Source organism: Lepisosteus platostomus, chromosome 4 (genome assembly GCF_059453375.1).
Source record: "Lepisosteus platostomus isolate fLepPlt1 chromosome 4, fLepPlt1.hap1, whole genome shotgun sequence".
In the NCBI taxonomy this organism is placed as follows: domain Eukaryota; kingdom Metazoa; phylum Chordata; class Actinopteri; order Semionotiformes; family Lepisosteidae; genus Lepisosteus; species Lepisosteus platostomus.
In genome coordinates, this window is record NC_142614.1 from 48728042 (window position 1) to 48752116 (window position 24075).

General features: G+C 35.2%; 1 protein-coding gene across 7 annotated transcripts in view; it reads right to left on the minus strand.

Annotated features, from left to right (window-relative positions):
* pde4d (phosphodiesterase 4D, cAMP-specific) overlaps positions 1-24075 on the minus strand; it is a 368823-nt gene that overhangs the window by 32289 nt on the left and 312459 nt on the right. For all 7 annotated transcript variants that reach the window (XM_088629738.1, XM_088629736.1, XM_088629737.1 and 4 more), the window contains 3 exons: positions 23211-23247; positions 20451-20527; positions 20003-20052 (listed from right to left, as the gene is read on the minus strand). In XM_088629738.1, the coding sequence (XP_088485864.1) occupies positions 20003-20052; positions 20451-20527; positions 23211-23247 (164 nt within the window). The remainder of the gene's footprint in view (positions 1-20002; positions 20053-20450; positions 20528-23210; positions 23248-24075) is intronic.

The following is a 24075-nucleotide window of genomic DNA, read 5'->3' on the forward strand; positions in this document are numbered from 1 at the left end:
CTGATATTGTGCAAATTAACAATAAAAAGTCCCAGATGACATCAAATACCTAAAGAAATATCACCTATCTGTTTCCAAAAAAACAATAAACAATAAAAATGCAACCTGAGACTTTTGTGGTAATCCATCTTCATTGCAATTATTTTAAAATATTCTCTATACATAACTTGGGGAAGCCCCACCCTGTTATATTCTGAATATATTATATGTAAGTACTATGTCATGTACAAGCATGCAGGTAGTATGTACAGTGTATGTAAGCAAGTTTTTATTATATAATGACAGTCCAACTTACATTCACATTGATATGTGATATTCACATTTTGTAATATCAGTTACCTTACAACTCTGTGTTTTTACATGACTGTAAAAAATAATTGAATACGTTTATTTTAGGTATTATTTAAAAAAATCGACAAAGGCTAGTAAATATTGTGTTTGTTAGTTTGAATCTTCAATGGAATTGAAATACTGTAGTTGTCACTATCTGGTAAACTAATAAATGATCCTCAGTACCCATTGCTAAATATTGCTAATAAGATGTCAGATGGTTTATGTTAATGAACATTACTAGCTTATACTCTTCAAAGACTCAGGAAAAGTAAAAACTGCACATAAGTATGGTGTGATAAACACATACAGTACTTTATCTGATGTAATAAACCCTACTGCAGTAGCTACCCACATAAACAACATGTGATGAAATATTTTATGTCGTTCATTCAGAAAACTATAAAGAATGAAAATCATTTGTAAAAAGCTTTAATTTGTCACAATGCTAACAATTATAATAAAATTTTATTTATGAGCAAACTCAATATGCTGTAAAAACAAGACTTCTTGACAGAGATCACTATACTGAAACAAAATCGTGGATACTTTTCCAAACTCCTAGGTGGTACAGTATTGTTTTGAAAGATTTACCCATTCAAAATTTTATTTAAAATCCTACTTTGCAGTATGATACTGTACAATGCAAAAGAAATGCTTAGGGGGTCCCTGAGCTCCTAAATATTACAATATACAGTAAGTGCAAAACTGGGGAAAGAAAGTTGACTTAATGTAGTCAGAGCAACAACACCTTTTGTAATTAAGGAGAAAATGAAAGCACTTCATGATCATCTTCCTGCAAGTGCACCATATCTTTAATTAACAACGAAGGTAAAATACTCAGTTATCAAGTTAAAACAAGTGGCCATTAAAGAGCAATAAACTACAGATGCATAGGCTTGCATCACTTGATACTTGAGGGATACACTTTAGAGATGGAATTTTATTTGTTCAGCTCATTCCACAGACAAAACATTAAGAGCTTCAGAGAGATAATTGAAGTTAATCAGTCACTTGCTGATCCATAATTGAGTTATTTTGTGATAAGTTATTAAATGATTTTGACATTTATTCTGCATTAACAATGGTTTAAAATGAGAAGCAGCTGTTTGACCCATTCTACTAAGTGCTATTTGTGTTATATGTATTTTCTATTGTTCTAGGGGGATGATGTAATTAAACTTTGACCTTCTAGCTTTCTTAACACTGTAAGCTCTGTGGCTTTTCAACTGAAAAGAATGTGATTACGACATTAAGTATTGCATTCACATGTCGGCTGAAAGCAAAATCCCACCAACCTATTCTTCTGACGTCTAGACATCACTGACAGTTATGTTACTGTTATGTTTTTTCTTTGAATTGGAGCATTACACTCCAATATCATGGATATCAAGAAAGATATTTGCTCCTTTTCAGCTCGCACACTGATCTCCACTTGAACCTATTTATAAAGATGACAATTTTCCAGTTATAGGCAGGTCATTATATTTCAACAAAGTTAAAACACAATTTACTCTTGAACTGAAAGAACAGCTATAATGCATGCATTCATTAAAGGGTCTTGTATTTTTTAAAGTGAGCAAACAAAAAAACCCAAAGCTTGCTCATTATTTGTTAAAGGTTTTTAGGGAATAACAGAAGAGTAGACTATTTCCCATTCATCAAACCCAGACTGAATCACAGAAGGGGAAAAATAATAGCCAAGAATTATAATGACAATACAGTAGCAATATTCACATTGTACTTTTGAATATGCATTCAGATCTAACCATCAATAGCATTTTCAAAGATTACAAAAATATAAATAAAGAAATATGAGTAAAAGAAAAGAATGTAAATGAGGCTTACAGAAATTTCTGTAATTTAAGATTCTGTTAATTCTACTCATATTTGAATAACTATGGCCAACTGGGTAACTCATACTGTATTAATGGATAAAGATGTCAATAATTCACAGGACACAGGAACATTAGCTCCTTTTTTCCTTTTTTGTTTTTTAGTTTTAGATATTTTATTTGTTCTAGGAATGTTTTTTTATTATTTCGAAATAATTAATAGACAAGTAACATAAACATGCAGATGTAAAATGACTTAATACAACAAATATAGTCACTGTAGTGTTGTTGATTTCTCCTACCTTCCTACTCTGATCCATGCAGTCAAAGTTGTATATAAAATGTAACTGAACAACATTACATATTTATATGAACAAGGTGAGCATCTCAAAATATCTGTGAGAGAAAAGCCTGGCTTGTCCTGTCTGCCAACCTTTGTGGTAGCCATGACACCACTCTGAGATTATGAGAAGATCTACTCCCTAAATATTTCTGTAAAATTTGAAAACTTACATAGCATGCAATTAACATCTTACATTTTGAAAAGACCAAACTATTTCTATCGTTTTCTTTTACATAATACCTTACAATTTTTACTTGTTAAATGCTGAATAAAAATCAAATTCTACATCCATCCATCCATCCCAAAACAACTGATTTATTGTACATCTGTTCTGTTCTGTCCTCTTGTACACCATTTGTTTTAAATCTTCCAATAATCCAGCAGATTAAGGTTATATTATGTCAGTTTTTGCAACGTTAGTCCTCATTGGTTTAATAAGTTTCGAGTGGGGAACTGCATTAGTGTATAGGCTGTGAAGTAACAAGTAACAAAAGGTAAATTTCAAACTGAAAGTTTTTGGTGTGCAGACTTCTTCAGATACAATGAGAAAGAGAGAAATGGTTCAGGCATATACTGTACAGAGAAAGAGAGCAAAAACAAAGCATTTGAGAAAGGGCACAGCAGACAAAAAAAAGTGTCCAGATAAATGGAATACGCATTCCAATAAATAAGAAATGTGGAAATCCAAATATTTGCTTAAGATGAAAACAAGTGTCTAGGACTCTTACTGTATGTGGGAAAGGTACATTTGGACCAGGTTTGCGGGACTCTTATTTCAGAAAGACATCAGAAGCCAAGATTATCCTAAAACTAGGATCACACCTTCCACTAGCTCTCAATGAGAGACTGATTTATTTTTAAAACCTCTCCATTCATTTACAGACTTGAGCTTTTCACACTTCCCTTGGAATTCATCTACCACATTTTCATTCATCTGTGTACTTTTTCTCACTTGCTGTGCCCATTCTCACTTACCCTTGCTTTAGTTCTCTTTTGCTTCTTATTCCTACAGCCTCTCCCTCTTCCTCTTACCTGAAGAAGGCTCCACAGCCAGTTTTTTCTTTCTTTTTCTTTAGAAACCTTTATTTGCTTCTCATTGTATAACAGACAATTATCATGAAAATGTTGTATAGCATATACTCTGTGTAAGTTCCTGTTGTTGGCGTAAGCATTTAATTCTAACTGACAAATTCTGAATATTTCCATTCAGAATGATAATATTTACAAAGAATTATTATTCTGAGTATGTGAATAATACACATGACTTTGCTATGTGCAATTTTGTTATTCCATTTATTTTCTAACTGCTTCTTTCAATTAAATACTGCAGGGGAGTCAGAGCCTATCCTGGCAAGCAACAGCATAAGACATATCACATATTTTAATATATACTGATATACATAATTAATTATTATACTTGGGGCATCAGTCCATCACAGGTTAGACAGAATTGAACACAGACACGCACACACACCAATTTTCCTAGAAGTCCATTAACCTACCAGAACTGTATGTTTTTGGATTGTAGGAGGAAACCAGAGCACCCAGAGGAAACCCACACAAACACTGGGAGAACATACAGGTACAAACTCCACACAGATGGTACCCCAGGTGTAGAATTGAACCTAGGACCCCAGCACTGCTATCTGCTGTGTCACCAAGCCACCCCAGTACTGTTTCTAAAGTATAACAGTATATCATTTTTAGACTTGTCGCAAGGCATGTTATCCAATCCATAACTCCTTCTGTTAAAGGTTTTTTATTGTTTCTATTTAATTGTGACTTATACAGTAAAAAAAAATCTGGAAGGCACTGTCATTTTTAACAGGATCATGATATAGCAAAGGTCGGTAATGTCCACTACTAAACTACTACACTACTAAAAGTAGTTATTACTTTTGAGATGGAATGCATGTTAGAAAAGATATCAAATAATCCAGAAATTTGTTCAGCCTAAAACTAAACAGCAAAATACCATCTGGTACCACCTTTGTCTTGCATGTTTATTAACTGTTAATTATGGTTAGGTGATGAATGATTATATGTTCAGACAGCAGATGTCTGTATGTTAACATTGATGCTAACCTGTTGAAAGACTAGTTATTGTTAATTACAATTAGAAAAGCAGGACATCAACCCCTATAATAAACAGGTTCATTCAATGACCAATAACAATACAGTAAATATTTTTGAACACACAAAAATAATTGCTATTTGTGGATGACGAATGACATGAATAGATCAATTGATCCTGGGCATTACCTAAGCAGTCATCTTTAAATCATTTAAAATAAAAAGTCTCCTAGTATTTTTCACAATCAGACTCTAATTGGCATAAATAATTCATGTAATGAAATGAAAATCCCTTGTGGTGCACAAGTTTGAACAACCTTTTTTTCAGTTTTTTCATATGATACTGCTTGAAAGAAAATATAATTTCAGTGATAACTTTGAAGGCAACACAGTCTGTTATTAGGTACAGATGCACACATGAAGCAATTAAAATAAGTATTGTAGATTTTTTGTCCTTTTTATTTAAAACAATCTCCAGATCCCCACTTTTAGTCAGAATGACTTAAAGTGACTTACAAAATGAGTTTGTGTGGTTCACACAGCATTTTATTGACTTGTGAACTTACAAAAAGCTGTCATTCTGAAAGACATATTCAAGAGGCCCTGCTTGGCCTCTCTGTTAGCTGTCTCCTGAGAGGTGCTATTGTCACACGTAAGAAAGTTGAATCTCCTTGCAGGATATGATGGTTGCATGAGCCTATCAAAGTGACATATTCAAGTATACGGAAACTACATATTCTCTACAGTTTGCTTATGTTAACGTGTTTAGAAAAGCCTGAACAAGTGTTACAGTAACTGTACTGTAAGCAATGAAATGATCATCAACATTTGATGACTTGGCCAGTATGACAAGAAGTTGAACACCAAATTATTGTCCCTGAAAACAGCATTATATGGAATGTCAAAACCAGCCTACACAAATGTTTTCATACTGGACTGATAAGTTAGTAATCCTCAGTTTTTTATGCAGTTTACAGATTTCACATTTTGATATAGTTTTATTTTTGGTTCACAGGTCCCCAAAATGAAAATATAGGATGGAACAAAGGTACTTTAAACAGAATATTGCAAAAGTGAACAGAAATAATAACAAAATCTAATGAGCTCAAAGTGAGCATCATGCATATTTTAAATGGCCAAATTCATTTTTCTATATAAAATCATATGTTGCTTGATAAACCCATCAAAGAAAATACCCATTTCTCCCCAACAAATTTATTGTTAGAAAATAAAATAAAAATTCACCCATCCATTTTATAACCGCTTTTTTCAATTCAGGGTAGCGGGGGAACAGAGACCTGTCCTGCAAGCAAAAGGCACAAGGCTGGGTACTCCCTGGATAATGAACTGGAAACAGACACAAACACAGACACGTACTCAGTCTTAACTAGGGCCAATTTTCCCCGAAGCCAATGAACCTACCAGTATGTCTTTGGACCATGGAGGGAAACCAGAGCACCCAGAGGACACAAACCCGAACACGGGGAGAACATACAAACTCCACACAGATTAGCAGCCCTGGTCTGGACTTCAACCCAGAGCCCCCAGCACTGCAAAGAAGCAATGCTACAGTAGCTGCTGTCCCACCATGGAGCCCAAAGTTAAATTTCAATTTAACCAAAGAGGCTAATGGCTAACCAATGTACCAAGTGAGAAACAGGTCTATAGCCGAAAAAGAATATAAAGCTACTTTGAAAACGTAATCAAGAATAGGTTATAGGTTTTACTACTGGAATCCAGTCAGGCAAGAGGCAGTGCTGATTTTCTGTCATAAAGGAACAGAAAAAAATCCATCTTTGCAGGATCATGTGTGAGACCCCTGAAGCTAGAAAATCCTTTCTCTTCCACTAATGTCAAAACCTTACAATACCAATGCTTGAGTAGGGAATTTTACAATTTTAATTTTGGTTATGATAAATGCTAGATTAATGGTATACCAAAGGCACTTAGGTTATTTAGCTAATTATTCAATTTTATGTCAACATTGCATTGTATTTTTGCAATGGGTTCCTGCAAGCAGAAAAGGTTGAAACCCCTTGACCAGAGGCTTAAACAACTTAGCATCAGCATCACTGTACAAGTTATCTTTCTAGACACGTGTGTGTACTGTGTCCAGATCAGTGACAGCTGACCCCTTGTGCAGGACTCAGGCCTGTAGCTTTATTGTAATGTTAGCACGTTTGTTGGCATGTAATACAAATGACCACATTTTAAATGTTAACTGCAATGCACAGAATTGAATGTTTTCGTTTTTTAATTCGCATATTGTTTTTACTTTAAGCAAATGCACCAACATTTCCTTCATTTAGGGAACAATTTTTAAAAAAGTATAAAGACAAAAGTGGTGATGTTTCAGGTTTTATTTGAAGGCTCTTTTTTTTTTAAAGTGCGGCACTTTAATAAAATGCTTGTCATAGCCCCACACATGTAAACACAGGCCTTTTACAGTTATGCTTTAACTGTATCCATAGCAACAGATGCTTTGCAATAGCTGAGCTGGCAGAAGGGCTTTGGGGACTCTCAAATATGCTTGATTAAATTTTGTCTTTTTTTCACGATTCACATTTTATAGAATGCATTTAAAAAATGCATTAAAAAATGCATGTGTGTGTGCAATAATCAAAGTAAAACAGTTATGTTATCCTCAGCAATTAATAATGTTTAACACTATTATTGTATAAATATGTACTGTAAATACTGTATTTTATTTGGCTGATAAATCCACTTTTAAATGTATGTGAAGTTACTTGCTCAATAATAATAATAAATACATGGATGAATGAATGAGCTTCGGGGACATATATAAGACCTCTTCCATTAGAAGAAGATGCAGGTTGAGAGGTGGGAAGAAGACAGATAATAAATCAGTAGTGACGTGTCAAGCCATGTAGAGCCTTATACTGTAGGTGAGCACGAGGATTTTGTAGTTGACTTGAAACCTGATAGGTAGCCAGTGTAAGGACTCCAGGACAGGTACAATGTGATTACTTGCACGCAATCTGGTCAGGATTATGGCTTCTGAATTCTAAACGTATGTCCATCTGTCCATTCATTTTCTAAACTGGTTTCTTAATCCAGTACGGGGTTTGCAGGGGGTAACCCAGTAAGTAACAGGTGCCAGAGAGGATACACTTTGGATGGGATGCCACTCCATTACGGGGCACAAGCGCAGACACTCACTCCAGGGCCAATTTTAGAGAAGTCAATTAACCTGTGGACTTTGACTTTGGACTGTGAGAGTAAACTGGAGCACCTGGTCACAAGAAGCGCCCTTAGAATTGGACCGAGGGACCTCATCACTGAGAGGCAGCAAAGCCAACCACTGCAGCACCATGCCACCCACAGCAGCAAAGTCTCACCTGGAATCCGAACCCACAGCCACCCAATGATGATTTCAGAACCCTCAATATCTTACGAATTCAGCAATTTCTTTAAAAAATAATACAGTAAATTAATTAAAATAAGTATTGTGATTTACAAAAATAAAATAAGAATAAAGTTTTATAAAATTAATAATATGTACTGTAGATACTGTACATAATCATTTATCTTTCATTTTTCAAACTAAGAAAACAGTTTTTTTATTTATTGTAGAAACAGAAAGAAGTACGTAAGATATAGTTTTATATTTATTGTATAGGGTAATTTTAAGAATATTGTATTCTGCATGTACTACTTATTCCAGTAGCTGTAAATTATCAGATATTATTATTATTACAGTATATACACAATACAGAATGCCAGAAAGATCTATTTGTGAAAAAACAACACATATCACAACAAGTTTCTACTGATGATATTGTATTTCTTCATCTCATTCTTTTCCAATATATAAACATACTGTATATTTCACATTTTTTATTAAGCTAATAATGGTGACATTTCTAATGCAGCTTTGTAATATTAGGCAATTAATATCTCATAGAAAAAAAAAACATTTCTGATCATGAAAAGTTGTATTTTTGCTGCTCATTTCCTCCCTGCTTTACCATTCCATTGATTTGCTTTATGAGATCATTCAAATTGACAGTATTTGCTTAAGCTCTGTCTGATTGCACACTGCAGTTATGCTGAAAGCTCCTAATTCTGTTTCTTGGCCTCAGGCCGAACTCCTGCACATGCATGGGTTAATACTCTACTTCTCCATTGTTGCTAAAAGGATTGTTAGAAATAGTTCTTCCCTAACAGTGCAAGGAACTGAAACTCTTGCTCTGAAACTGGGGGTTAAAAGGGCAGCTTTCACATGAAAAATCATATTGCAAAAGCAAATGGTCCTGCTCCAGACAGTGCCTCCCCTCCAGCGTCTTTCATTTCTAGTGGCTCTGCAATCACTTGGTGTGGTTTCAAGAGCAGGGGTGCCATTCTCACTAATGATGACTCTACTGACGTCAATGGCATTCTTATCATGCTTAGTGTGACATCAGAAACCAGCCCTCAGAGGCCACTCTGGTTTAAAAAGACTGAGTCACCTCTAAGATGTGGACTGGACTCCTGAAGTGAATGGATAGTACAGTGCTGCCTGATAGGAGGAATCCCCAATTTAACTGGAGCTGTGAGGGTTTCCTGAAAACTGTAATATAAACACTGCATTTCTTTGGAAGCATAAAAGGGCAAAGGAGTTGAAACAGTGAAATACAGTGGAAGACATATGATTTTTATTAAATGGGACTTGTAATTGTGACAGATTACTGACTACAGCTCTGGCTGCTCTTTACATTTTGAGTAGTCGTGACCTACTTTCTGAAGATTCTGGTCAATGTGAATTACCAGATGAAAAATGTCTGTCATAGTACATTTATTTATCATTACTATTATTTATTCATTACTACAGTTTATTACTACAACTACTATTAAATATTTACCTATTTTATATTCAGTATTTTATAGTAAGTTTATTAATAATTAATAATTATGATTTTATTTATAAGTAGTTCTTTTCAAGAAATTCCAAGTGCTAAACTATAGCATACACAAACAGTAATACACATACGTGTAGAAGTAAAAGAAAAGATAAAAAAGATAACCGCAGGTAACTAAATTATACTGTATATGAATAGCAGTGGAGAAAACAGCTATCGAAGTGAGATTTAAAAATGCTGACAGTTGCTGGGGCTGTAATGGATTTGGGCAGTGAATTCCACAGACATGGTACTAAACATGAGTTTAGTACATAATGCAGGACCATTAAGTGCGTTATATAGTATGTGAGGAAAAGAAACCCAAAGTCCACTCTAATTTTTACAAGGAGACCTTGCAGCTTGCAGAGAGTTTTATGCCAGTGCAATCTGCTTTTAGTTGGCACAGGTATCACAGATTTCTGGACATACAGTACGGTACTGAAGCCTATATACAGTGTGGTGAAAAAGTACAGTAAGTACTTAAGCTTTAGATTTTAAGATTGAACCTATTTAGACATATTTAACCTTTACCAAGTCCTCACCAAAACCTGATATAAAATGAAACTGTAGTAACATAAAAGACCATTATGTGGTATTTTATGTAGTAACATAAAAGGCACACCATTAAGTATGGCATTAAAACAGTCTAACTCTGATGAAATAAGGCATGTATTGATAATTTTTGCATCAGATATAGTAAGCATCTTACCCAGGAAAAAGAAAGACACCCTTATGCATGTCTTTATGTGAAAGGCACATTTTTATCGTGCACTTCAAATCAAACCACAGGATCCAACGTACTGTAACACAAAGATTTCTAACATTCATCAAGTGTTTAACTCAGTTCTGTCAACAATAATGAAGTCGCCAAGGCAGCAACACTACAGTATATTTAGGGGCCTTGGACCATAACCTGTCTTGTCACAGTTTAGTTTAAGAACAATCTGTTGCATTTATATCTTGTTAAGACACCTGTAAAGTTCAGTAAGCACAGACATAGTTCAGATTCTGATTCAGTCTACAGGAAGTCTGAGGAAATTAGCAAGGCAGTAGGCAGTAAAATCCAAGTTCGTGATGGTGAATAACCCAGTGAAAAGACATTATATAAAAAGTAATCAGTAAAAGCCCCATCTCTGTGGAAGAACCTGAGGAAAATCTAATTCAAAACAGCCAAAATCTAGAAAATGACTCTTCTAAGTCAAAGAGGAGCCAAACCAATCATCACAAATGCCAGGGATCCCTAGACAGAAATATCCTTGTGATACAGTAGAATGCTGTGATCAACTATATCAAAAGCAGTACTTAAGAGAAGGATATGAAGTGACCCAGAGTCAAAAGCTATCAGCAAATCATTAATGGCCTCAAAATGGATTATCCATTACAAATTAATGAATGGTCAGTTAAGTATTCCTTCATAAACACTCCAAATATTGTCCTGCTTACTTAAAATAGAGCAGTTCATTTACATAGCAAGAGAAAAAAAAGCACAATCAATGAAAATATTTTTCATAGGTGCTATTAGGCAATCAATAACGTTGTCTAGGTATCATTGTAAAAAGCAATAGAATCCTCAAACAAAACGGGCTGAGTTATATTAGATTTTTATTTTTATACCCCCAAAGGCTAAAGTTTGTCATTAGTAGGTTTTATGACCTCACTATTAATAATACAGTATGTTGGATAAAGTGGAGTTAGTGGCGTTCAAACTCACATAGAAAGTTTGCAGGCATAAGGGAATGTTAAACTAGAACTACTAGCAAATGCTAAAATCCTTTTGTTAATTAAAAGCCAGTCATTCAAAGTATGTAACATTTTCTATGAGAATTATATTTAGACCTGCATCTGGGCAATTAATAGCTGGTAAACCACCACCCCAACCAGAGTTGCAAGATTTTTCAGTAAAACCATACAGTATGCAGTGGGTGTAACCTCATTCTGTAGGTTTCAGTTAGACTAAAGAAAACCCCTTTTCTGGTCAAAAATAAAATAATTGAGAACCAAATACATGACATTTAATGATCAATGCTACGTCGAGCAAATACATTAAAGAAATTACCTCACCAGGGACATTTAGAGAGAGCACATGTTGGAAGTTTGGGAGATTGTGTTGCCAGCCATGTTCAATGCCATGTGATTTTTCATTTCTTTTCTCTGTACTTCTTCCTTTACACACACATAAACTGTAAAAGTAATAGGTTTATTCCATGCTGAAAAGAGAAGAAATAAAACACAACGTTTTGGTTGTGAAACCTTCTCTCTTCTCTTTTCAGCATGGAATAAACCTATTACTTGTTCCTTTGCAGACTATGCATGTTGACGCAGCCACCCACCTGAACCACATATACTGTATATATCTCAATCAAAACCTCCATTTTATAGTATGACTGCTCAACTGAAATCATCCAATCATCTCATAACACCAACCACCAAAAGTACATAATCTTCTTGCCCACAATTCCTGTAGTTGTGCACAGCCATCACCTAATCCAGGCACTTTTTTGTAGGAATCATTGTTTCAACTGTAAATACATATCCAGTAGTATACATGTACTGTACATTTCCCCACTGACCAATTCAGAATCACCCAGAGTGTATCATGTTTGTCCAGAAGAATGTGCCCTGGCATTTACATTTACAAGAAAAAAGGCCAACTACGTAAGGAAACGAGGAAGAGAAATGAGGACCAAAGATCTAAGATAATAATAATTCCTTATACATGCGGTATATAGTGCTCTACAGGTAATAGGGGCTCCCCTCCACCACCACCCATCTGTTACCAACCTTCAGTTGGTAACAGATGGGTACTGAAGGTAAGTTGAAAGTACTTCATGATCACCTGGATGATGTGACAGCAGCCATAGTGCACACAGTATACTCACCACACACCAGCTATCAGTGGGGAGGAGAGCAGAGTGATGAAGCCAGTTCAGAGATGGGGATTATTAGGAGGCCATGATTGATAAAGGCCAATGGGAAATTTGGCCAAGATGCCAAGTTAACACCATTACTCTTATTAAGAAACACCCTGGGGCTTTTAATGACCACAGAGAGTCAGGACCTCAGTTTCAGGTACCTTTTTACAGTATAATGTCCTATACTGGGGCATTAGGACCCATACAGACCACAGGGTGAGCATCCCCTACTGGCCCCTCAGCAGCAACCTTAGTTTTCTGAGGAGGTCTCCCATCCAGGTAGAGACCACAGTCACACCCGCTTAGCTACAGAGGGTTTCTAGTTGTGGGTTGCAGGGTGATATGGCTGCTGGTTACTGCTAATAGCCTCTCATTTGACCTCTCTTGATAATCATTACAGTAACTTTTCTATCTGCAGCTATTCACAGGGATTTAAAGAAAAAAATATCTTTAAACTAGGGATTCACCTTTCCCAGTCTCTCAATGCTAAACTGGTTTCTTCTCAAACCTTTCCATTTACTTACAGGTTTCTGTCTTCACAATTCCATAGGGACATGTCTCACAGACTACCATCTCTTTAGTCCCTTGCACCTCCCCTACCCATTCTCACATTCTGTTTCTTTTGTTATCCTTCATCATCCATTTGCCTCGTATTCTTGCTTTCTCTCTCCCTCCACACACACTTGTAGAGCAATCAACAGCTGAAACATAATATTTTGCTTTCTAATTTTCAGAATGGTATTTGCATCTACTTGTTCCTTTGCTGTTTGCATGATGCTATTGTTCACACCATGATCCCTCACTCTTTAATGTACTGAAAACATAGTTCATATTTACTGTAGATTCATAATCAAAATTAATAGAACAAAGTACTTACTGTATATTTATAAACAGGAATTTGTTTCATCACACATTTGAAGGAAAACTCATTCCTTATTCAATAAAGCTTCAGATCTTAAAACAGAAAAAAAGTCCTGTTTCTCTTCTTGACTGGTACCTATTCAGTACCAAACCATGGTGAAACATCTTGTCAAGCAAAGTGAAAAACTTCCTGAATTCCATCTGCAAATGGTGTGCAGCTATGGCGTTGGAGAACTCGAACATTTGACAGTTACGAATAGGTTAGCTGAGTTCAAGCATGGTAACACAAAACCTTGATGATCTCAACTCAGATGCTGTGATCACCAGGGTAAAGGATTATATCAAGATAGTTGACTCAGTAGCAGAGATAGTCATTTCCCATGAAAGGGTTTTGATCATCATACATGAACATTTGGAAGTCTCCAAGTCCTTTAGAAGAAACTTGCTCCTATACCCCAGAGCTCAATGCTGGCAGTGGACAGCTTCTAGAAATCCCTCCTGAGTATAAATCACAATTCCTTGCTTGTTTAAAGATCATAGCGATGGGATGGGAATTTTGGAGTGGAAAAACATTTAGACCACAAAGTGTTCTAGCACTAAGGGGCCTGCACTACCTACTCTCAACAATCAGCAAGGAATGGCAAGGTACGCATTCTGGCAACCAAAGAAAGTCCCACAATACCTACAGTAGCTACAATTAAAGCAGAGCACTGCAACACTTGTATGAGATGAAAGACAAATTGACCAAACATGCTGGATGTGGATGCTTTTCAACGATGCATTCAACTGTGAACTTGAAGCAGCTGAACACATCACATTCCAGATGGGTTCTGGTCATCACCATTTTGGTAATGAAGTCTGAGGGTTTTGTTTAAGATATATTGCAGACAATATAAGCCTGGAGACACTTAATGAGGCCTGGCTAGAGATGCATCCTGATAAACTCTGTTTTACTGGCACAGACAGTTCAAAGGAGAGGTGGCCAGGTGCATTGAACTCAAGGAACAGTATTCAAAAAGATACAGAGACCTTGTGTCTATACTGTAACTACTGTACACATCTACTTACATACTATAAAACTATAGGTAAAACTATTGAATCATTATCTGCATCTTAAACAATTATCTTTAGCTAAGGATTTAGGGTTTTTCTTTTGCATTTGGAAAAATTTTGAATTAATTATCCTTCCCCTATCAAATGTAATATAAAGGCTTTTCAATGTGATCAGAATATGATGACTACAAATTACTTTGTCCACAAACATCTACAATATACGTAATACAATGATCCCTATTCATAGTCATAAAATTAACAGCAAAACCTTTGCAAAATAGAGCAAACCTTTTCAGTGGATTGTACCTAGAGATCTGTCATTTGAATTACTGCAATAGACTTAAATATCTGCAACACATAATGCTACAGTATGTACAGTACTACCACCAAAATTATAGAATGAATGTATTAATTGCATACATTATTTTAAGTTCTTTGTGTTAACATAAATGGTTGCAGATTACTTAGTAAATTCCATATTTAATAGGTTATTTGCACAAGGATCTTAATCTCCTTGGATCTGGGTGCTACAGTATATAGTATTCAAAATGAATAGTATTCTTACAGGGTTCCACTATATTTAAAATTACATTAATGTGCTTTTTGATTGGTGTGAAAAATAGATTAAACAACACAACTCAGATGAGAAAAATGTTACAAACACATTATTTGTGATGATAGCCTAATGTTGCATTCTTTCACAGAATCACTTATAATTCTTTAACATGAATATTGCAATCTGTTCTCCAAATTTTTTAATTCTGTAGAAATGTGTTTGTAAAAGCAAAAGACCTGCTGTATGCTTAAAAAATCTTTTTTACCCTGCACTCACAAAGAAAACAAACAAAATCAAAGGTATTTGGGATACTTAAAACAATGCTTAAATGGCACATTACATGGTCTGAAGGCTAAAAGGAGAAAAGAAAGTGTTTTCATAAAACATGTATCCTATAAATGAAATCATATCAAGGATACAGGTAAAGATAGGCATTAAAAATAATTGCCAATTATTTTTTATCCCCCCTATGCTCTTTGGCTGTAAATCCAGATGCATCAAGTAAAATTTGAGCCTTCATTTTGTGCAAATAAATTAACCAAAAGCTCTGTTCAGAAAAAAAGCTGACTAACATTGTATAATTTCTGTGCATTATGATATTATTGTTTTTTGCTTACATTTGTGAGTTTGCTTTTTTATCTTAACCCAACACCATTACCTCATTTAACATATATTATCTGTACCCAGCTGCTGGTTCTCCCATCTTCATAGTGGCAGCATACAGGACAAAATGTTCTGTTGCCAAGCAACAGGGCTATATTATGTGATTAAAAAGCAAGAACTGTACCTAACCCGAATCTATTTTTAACCGTTTCTATAAATAAATAGTTCAGAACAAGCCTAATCAATGCAAATGGGCATATGATTAAGCATGTTCATGTTATAAAATATTAAATTGATTTGAATGGAATTTTTTTGGTTTTTATTAATGTTTTTAGTGATTGTAACTCTTACCATAGCTATGAGATTTTTTCCTATCAGCAGTTCAAGATACACAGTCTTACTGTACGAATATTTTTTCTACCATGTGTTTATACACATACCAGTTAATCCAAAGAAATGCAATCTTTAATTCAAAGTGACACAAAACTATAGTGGAATCTTGCTTTGAGTAGTGTGTCCAGACATTGTTTACAGTAAGTCTAATCACCATTGGTGCCTGTGAAAACAACAAACAGTGGCAATCAATGACATTTTGGAAGCTAGAAAGCTGGATAAATGAGCAATGGTTATACTCTACACAAAACCACCAGTGTTCTTGGATCCACTGATGATAAATGTGACATCCAACTTCTAGATTAGGTGTCAAGTGCTTTGTTGGTCAGTGTTTCCCTAGTTAGGAACAGTGGCCTCAGCTTTTGAGAAGAAAAAGCATTCTGTTTTTCTATTCTTCACATGACGGGGTGTTTTTACACTGAAACAATACACCAGAATATTTCCTCTAGGAGGCAGTGTAATGGCCAGTTATCTACTGTATCACAGCAATTGGGTATACAGTACATTATTCCCCAGATTTGCATGTGATATGTTTGACTGGGATTTTTCATGGGAATCAGTAGAGTAGAGAAATTCCTAAAATAAAATGTATAAAAGCACATTTTTTGATAAAGACAGACACACAACCATCTACATATGCATATTACAATACATATGATATCTACATATTACAGGACCTTGGCCTGAGAATCAGTTCATCTGGACGTTTTATACCTATTGATGATACTAGTGATCCCACTGATGGAGAAGGCATGCAGGGCTTTCTATGCTATAAGAATGTAGCTTTATAATATTAACTCGCACACAAATCTGGTCTGGAATATTTGAAAGTGTAACCCAGTCCATTGCCATATGGCAGTGTAGTACTCCACTTGCAGTGAAAAACATCAAACAATGCACACAGGATCATATTAGGCCCATACCCACTACTAATCAATATACAGAAGAGAATAGCATATTGTTTATACTGTACTTAAAAAGCAGTGACCAGAACACCTAACACCAGAAGGCCCTGCTGAGCCAAGTGCTGAGCCCCCTCAGCCAGCTGATCCTGAAGCTCTCTGACCTGGACCACACTGACACCAAACGGCTAACTGATATCTATTAGCTAATATTAAATGACACAAACGGCCTCAGGATGGCATAACTAAAACAAATTAATTTTAATTTTGCACAAATTAAAGTCAACCAAATCACAGCACACGCCAAATAACACTACTGTACCTCACCCACTGGGACAACGCACAGACGCATCACAAACTGGAATTCTACAGGACCCAAAAAAGACAATTCTCACTAGCAGGGTATTTGACCATAGTAAGAGACAGTAAGGAGAAACAAACTCTGTACTGGCTTGGTGACCACTGGCCTGGCAATAGAAGCTGGGCAAGACCGACAGATTTGACAACCCCAATGACTGTGACTGTGTATTGTATGACATCATTAGATAAAACAATGTTATTCAAAAGCTCCTTAATGTTGAAGTGATGAAGTCTAGGACTACTCTGGCTACTGCGAAAGCACTACTCGTTTATTGTAAAAGAAATGAAAAGATCAACACGTGCGGATGTGCCAATCACACCTAATCTTAAAACCGCAGAGGAGTATGGGTAACCCAAGGTCAGAGTAATTTCTGTAAACACCAATTTCCTGGTAACCATGCATCAATATTCACTCTATGTCAATATTCACTCCATGAGCCAGAAGTGCCAAAAGTTTTATAGCACCTGTTAAGCTGTTCGCATGATGTTTCAAAAGGTTTCAAAAGGTAAGTGGGGCAATATCTCAAAATAATAATAATATCTCAAAACTGATTTTAGTTGTCAATTTTAATAGAAGGACCCCATAAGTTAAACTCTTTGTACCATACTGTACCATACTGTATATTATAAACAATTGTCACAAATTGTTCTGGATTTAAACAACTAACCCTGTTATTTAGAAGTTGCTCTCAGCTTGAGTTGCAGCCAGGCAGTGCCGGATTTCCCATTAGGCACTATAGGCACTGCGCCTAGGGCCTACGGAGGAGGGAAAAACTAGTGACTAATGAAAAACAAGCTGAAACAACATGCTTGCGATCGACTCTAGGTGCCCCAAATCAATAATCAAATGCTATCTAACGGCTGTTCTAGAAACTAGAAGTATTGAAGTAATGGTCGTTTGACTGGCTCCATCAATCATGTGGTTTAGCATTAGAAAAGTTTAAAGTGCATCATGTTAATCTACGTAATACAATTGGCACTTATCCGTCTTTTTGCACATTTCAGAGTGAAAGTGCCTAGGGCCTACGAACACCAAAATCCAGCCCTGCAGCAAGGATCTAATGATCAGATACTAAACACTTCTCGCAGTATTCACCAGAGTATTGCTCTGTACATTACAGCTATTTCCAAAGGTTCCCATTTACTGATTTTAATAAGAAAAATGATTCTCAGCCCTAGTCCTGGAGGATCACTGTATCTGCTAATTTCTACTCCAGCTGAGCTCTACATCTCCAGTGTAGACATATAATAATGATATTAGTTGATCTACAGCATATTCCTATTAAAACCACTTCTAATTTACTTGCGTCTTTCGTGAGTTCTACAGTAAGTGTAAAAAAATCAGAAATTGGTACAGGATTGATTCCAATAACAAAATCTATTGAACCTTTTAAGAGAAAGCAAATTTAAAAATGTGCCCCTACATCAAAATCAGTGAGCTTGGCCTGCGATTAAGAACTTGTATGGTGCGAAAACCCATGAAAGCTTTACAGTGTTTTTCCAGAATCAGGGCTTTGAACCACTTGGAAAGATCTGTTCATAAATACATATATGGTAATTATTATGCTAACAAGCATAATTGCATTTAATTATGATAAAAAATGAATGAAGAAATAAAAATGGGTTTCATGGTAACAGTACTAATATTTTTTGCAACAGATGCCCTTAATGATTTCCTTGCTGAGGTGTAATACTTACCTGTGGGTGGATGTTAAAGAGGAACTAACAGAAATTATGCAAGAGTTAATAGCTTTATTTTTCTGACAAATATCAAAAGGAAGTTTATTATGCACACAGAAATCTTCCTGGATTACCTAATTCTACTTCGTAGAGCGCTGATCCATGTGTTTTGGTATTTATACTTCAGATTCTTTGGGTTAAGCCTCCAAAAAACACTTTTTCAAAATGAGAAAGAGGCTGAAATATGTAATGTGTTCTTTGGTTCCCCCTAATGTATGTCACTGGTATAACATTTTTCAATATCAGCGACAAGGAATACTTACTATACATTTCTGGTAGAATTAATAAGATACAAACGGAAACCAAGCAAAACTAACTCGGCAATTGTTGTGTTGGTAAATTTTGTTTGTCAATTTTTAATGCATTCTCACTCAGAAAAAGACAATTTCAAACAATGAGAACAATGTCAGCACCCATTAATTACACCGACAGTATTTATGGACCCATTAAACCCTTAATTCATCATAGCCTAAGAAAATGCAAAAGAAAACACATTTGAGCAAGAATTTAAAAAATCAGGCTTCAGATAAGATGAAGTACTATACTATCCTATACCTTTCTTATACTGTACGCAAATATTTTGTAATGAAAAATAAACAATTATTAAATTTTTGCATTATTATTTTTTTGAATTAATTTTAGAATTAATATGAAAAAATGTATACACCTAATTATTTGCTACAGGTGTGAAAGTGTTGTCCAATGACAATATTATAGTTTGAATTTCCTAAGCTACAATAAATGCAGGAAAAAAGTTTAACCAAATATTTAGGCAGCATTCTATATGTTTAGAAGTACAAAAGCTCTACTCTCTTGGATGTATCTTCAGTACATACAGTATAATAGTTTTCCACAGGAAAGTTTAATTTGCAAAAGGCTCCCAGCACAAATGAGTTAATAATAATCAACACTGGAGTTTCTAACATTCCCAATAGTACAACAGCAGCAAAAACAAACCAGAAATAATAACCCTAGATTGAACTATTGTTTGAAATATGTAATTTCTCTTATAAAATGTTTCAGAAATATATTTTAATTAACCAAACCAAGGTTAATGTTAACTGCTAGTAAACATTGTGTTTCTCTGCTCTATATTTCTGTATTTATATGAACTATATTCTTCTCTGGATTCACTCAGCTTACCTGTAAAGGATGACTTGCTGATGGGTGGTTGGTTACACATGGGTGATCGCCTGGTAATTAGAATTACAAGAAAAAATTAGTATATGCTTTCTGTGATATTAGGGTTAAATGAAAATCCTAAGCTTTAACAAAAAAAATAGTGTGACCTTTAAATACAATTAGAGATGACATACTGTACAGAATAACATTATGTGTTGCAATTCCGATTATTACCATGGGGTGGCAAACAAGACCCAGAGATTTTAAGAATGAAAAACAGTGGTTCAAGATTTCATCTGAATGTCCTGACTAATATAGAAAGTAGTGGTGTAAGACAGATAATGATGTCAGCCCAAATAAAATATTCAAGGTGCTGCAAAAGGTATCTTACAATAAATAGAAAAAATGCAAATTCTTTGCACCCTGAATAGGAAGATTGATTTATACTGCAAAACTATTCAAAACTTACTTGTTAGAGGCTCTGTCTTGTTGTACATTTGTTAATGCAGCAAAATTATTCCGTACAGTTCTCAAACTAGCCAGCACCTGGAAAGCAAAAAAGCTTTATAAATGAAAACAGATACTATCAGAGATCACTTTTGAGAAAACATAAAACATTTCTATTAAAAAAAAACATCCTGTGTACTGGTATTTGTTCCAACTGGAACTGGGAATTATTAAAATAATTTATGTACAGTATTATTATGGCTGATTCAAAAAAGAGATATGTTTATACCATTCTTACAATAAGGTATTTTATTGAACATTTTTATTTTATTAAAATAATATGGGTAAAGTGCAGTATGTACAATATCAGTATTCTGTCTAGGATATTAACCCACACATTTTCAGGTAAGAATCCTGCTGTATATCAACTTCTAAATACTGCTGCCTAAAGAACTAGCAATATTTAATTATTAAGTTTTTGACTGTATGTTGAACATTTTAAGGTAGCACAGTGGCATGGTGATTAGCACTACTGCCCACTCGCTGTTAGGTCTGGGTTTTGACGCCAAAGTTGAATAACTTCTGTATGGAGTCTCCAACTATTTGTGTCTGTAGTTTTCTTTGGCTAATCTAGTTTTCTCCAACCTTGCAAAGACATGCTGGCTAAATTGATTGCAATCTTACAATTGCCCTGGCATGCTCATGTATGTGTCCTGCCCAGGGTGTAGTGTCACCTTTTATCCTATGTTTCTTGGGAAAGGCTAGAGATGCCAACTCCTGACATGGCTGACAAAGAATTTTGCTAAATTAAGTCCAGAAGAAAAATTACAAACAAAACTAGGCCTTTTTGTCTGTTTGTTATTAAGTAGGTAATGGACCAGAGGATCTCATCTAACCTTTTCTTCAAATATGCAAGGGTATCAGATTGGTTGGGAAGCAACCATACTCTGTTAACCCTTTGTGTAAAGAAGTATATTCTGTTCTCTGATTTAAATTATCTTTTACACAGTTTCCACTTGTGTTCTCTGGTTTGAGTTTCAATGTCAAAGTTCACTGGGCTGACTTTGTAAGTGCCTTTGAGGATTTTAAATGCTTGGATCAAGTCTCCTCATTGATAAGATTATTTGATTAGTAGTGTACATGTTATTCATATGTATTAACAGATGATTAAGACTGGTCTATTGAACTTGCTAGAACTGCTCTCTAAGGAACAGTATGATCAAACTAGGATTGAAAAGTATAGAAAGAGCATCTAAATAAGGGGTAGAAGTGTGGTTTTCACTACCATTTCTTTTAGATCATGGGTCTTGGAATCAATTCTGGACTGGCATGTCTTCTGTGTTGAGTTTGCACAGTCAAAAATCAGATCATTCTAGTCAATAACCACCTCAATGAAGTCATGGACACCTTGAATAGACTGAACATCACAATGTCTCTCCACGAGTAGTGAGGAGCAGGGCATAAAATCAGTACAGCTGAGGCAGCAATTAAAGCTGAATCTGGAAATGTTTAGTGAGGATACAGAAAACAGACCAAATATTATTTAACCCTTGTCAAATGAATTATCTCACTGACAGAAAATACATTAGCGACTTAAGGAGCACAAGAGAGACTTAGACAATTTTATTGCCAGAACAATCTTTAAATCTCCATCCTCCAGACATATGGTAAAACAGTGGAATGTGCACTTCAAGCTCAAACACCATTATCTTTATCACAACTTCAGCTGAGGACACTTTTACTGAAAACATACTGGAAGAAAGGGATTGCGTTGACATAGGCACATGACATGGACTGTTCAAGCTTTTTGTACTGTATGTGAGGCCCAATGTTGTTCAGTGGGGACTTGAACAGTGGGGAATGTTTTACAAAGTACTGTAGGTCTCTTTTACTTCAGATACACATGACTTCCAGGAAAGAAGTCATCAGGTGGTTGTAATGATTTTCATGAAACAGTTGGCAACTTTGAATTGATTGTTTGTTATATGAACAACTCTCTTAGGATGAACAGACTAATTTCTAGAAATATTAAGTAATTTAATGTCTTAGTAGAAACAAGTTTGAATTATTTTTATTTCTTAACAGGTCTAAGCTCTAGACCAGTACATGTCAATTTATTCAATTTTTATCAAGTCTTAAGCAGTGACATGAATAATCACTTGCCTCAGCTAGATGGTTTCAGTAGAAAAATATTAAAATTGTGTACTAGGAAGCAATGCAACAAGTAGATGTCCCAGAGAATTCATCCATCTTGCCGTGTGTTGTTCTAACTTGCTGAAGCTGTTAAATATGGTTTGATAACTATACTTGCAAAATATTCTTCTGATAAAATCACAGATCCACATTACTACTCAGGAATGCATACTGTTTCATACTGTTTTTCGTACTCTGATCGAAACAGTTAAGTAAACTTTTTCTTCTCTCCACAACTGTTAATGCTAATTGCACCACACTTAATTGGTCCATTCATTATTGGAAAGATATTTGTTTTGTTGAGTTTTAAAGCACCTTAGAACTGTCCCATATACATAAGACAGGAAGAACTAAGAGTACATAAGCCAGATGCTGGTCCAATGCATGGTCCTGGAAAAAGGTATAATTAAAAACTGTCAATTAGACCTAGACCTATGTGTTTATAAGCTCGGAGGAAACTATAGCATCCAGAGAATCCATGAATGAGATGAAAGCATGAAAATTCCCTACACAAGAGGTTTCCTGAGACCAGAATTGAAACTAGACCACACATAATTCACTGTATAGCAGTGAATGGTGTCACACTCACCTGTGCAAATGGTGTTACAATCAGGTCGTCTCCATGACTGAAAAAAAAACACAAAAATACAAGAAATCTGAGCTGTTAAAATGGTACAGCAAAACACAAGATTAAATGCTTTTATGACTGCCATGCAAAGAGGGGACAAACACTTCTTTTATTCACTTGTGCTAATTAATTGTTGCAAAAAATAAAGCTAAAAAGCTTTGACTTAACATTTGTAAATTAAAGTTTGAAACACAGAGTAGTCTTTGTACTTTCTGACTGCCTATGGAATTGAATCTGTCTGACAAGTCACACGGATAGTAAAACTCTCCTGTAAGAATAGAGGCCCATTCCGAAATAACAATGCTTTAGAAATATTTTTAACATGTCCAATTAATAATATTGGTAAATAAGGAGCTACTGTCTTGAAACTTGGACTTAAACTTTTTTTATCTAATAAAGATAGAATAATTAGAAATAGCACTTTAGCTTATGACTTCAGAGCTAAACTCATTGCCCAATCTCATCATACAGTATGTTCACAGTTAAGCACAATTTGGCTTCATCAGTACTGGGATGCTGGACTTACAATATAAAGAAAACCATACTTCTGTATAAATGTTGTTGATGTACCAGTAGGTATAACTCTGTGTTCCTTCTGGACCACAATTTCCAACACCAATATGGCAACTGGGGACACAGATCTATAAAAGGTGGCAATCTTTGGATGAGATGTTAAATCTAAGACCTGATTATCTGTGATCCCATGGTTCTGTTAATATGAGTAAAGGGTTACCCTGGTGTCCTGGCTAAAATCCACACTGGACTTGCACTATTTGGCCTTACTAAATTTCCCCTTCGAGTCAATTAGTGGGGTGATTTCTCAGTT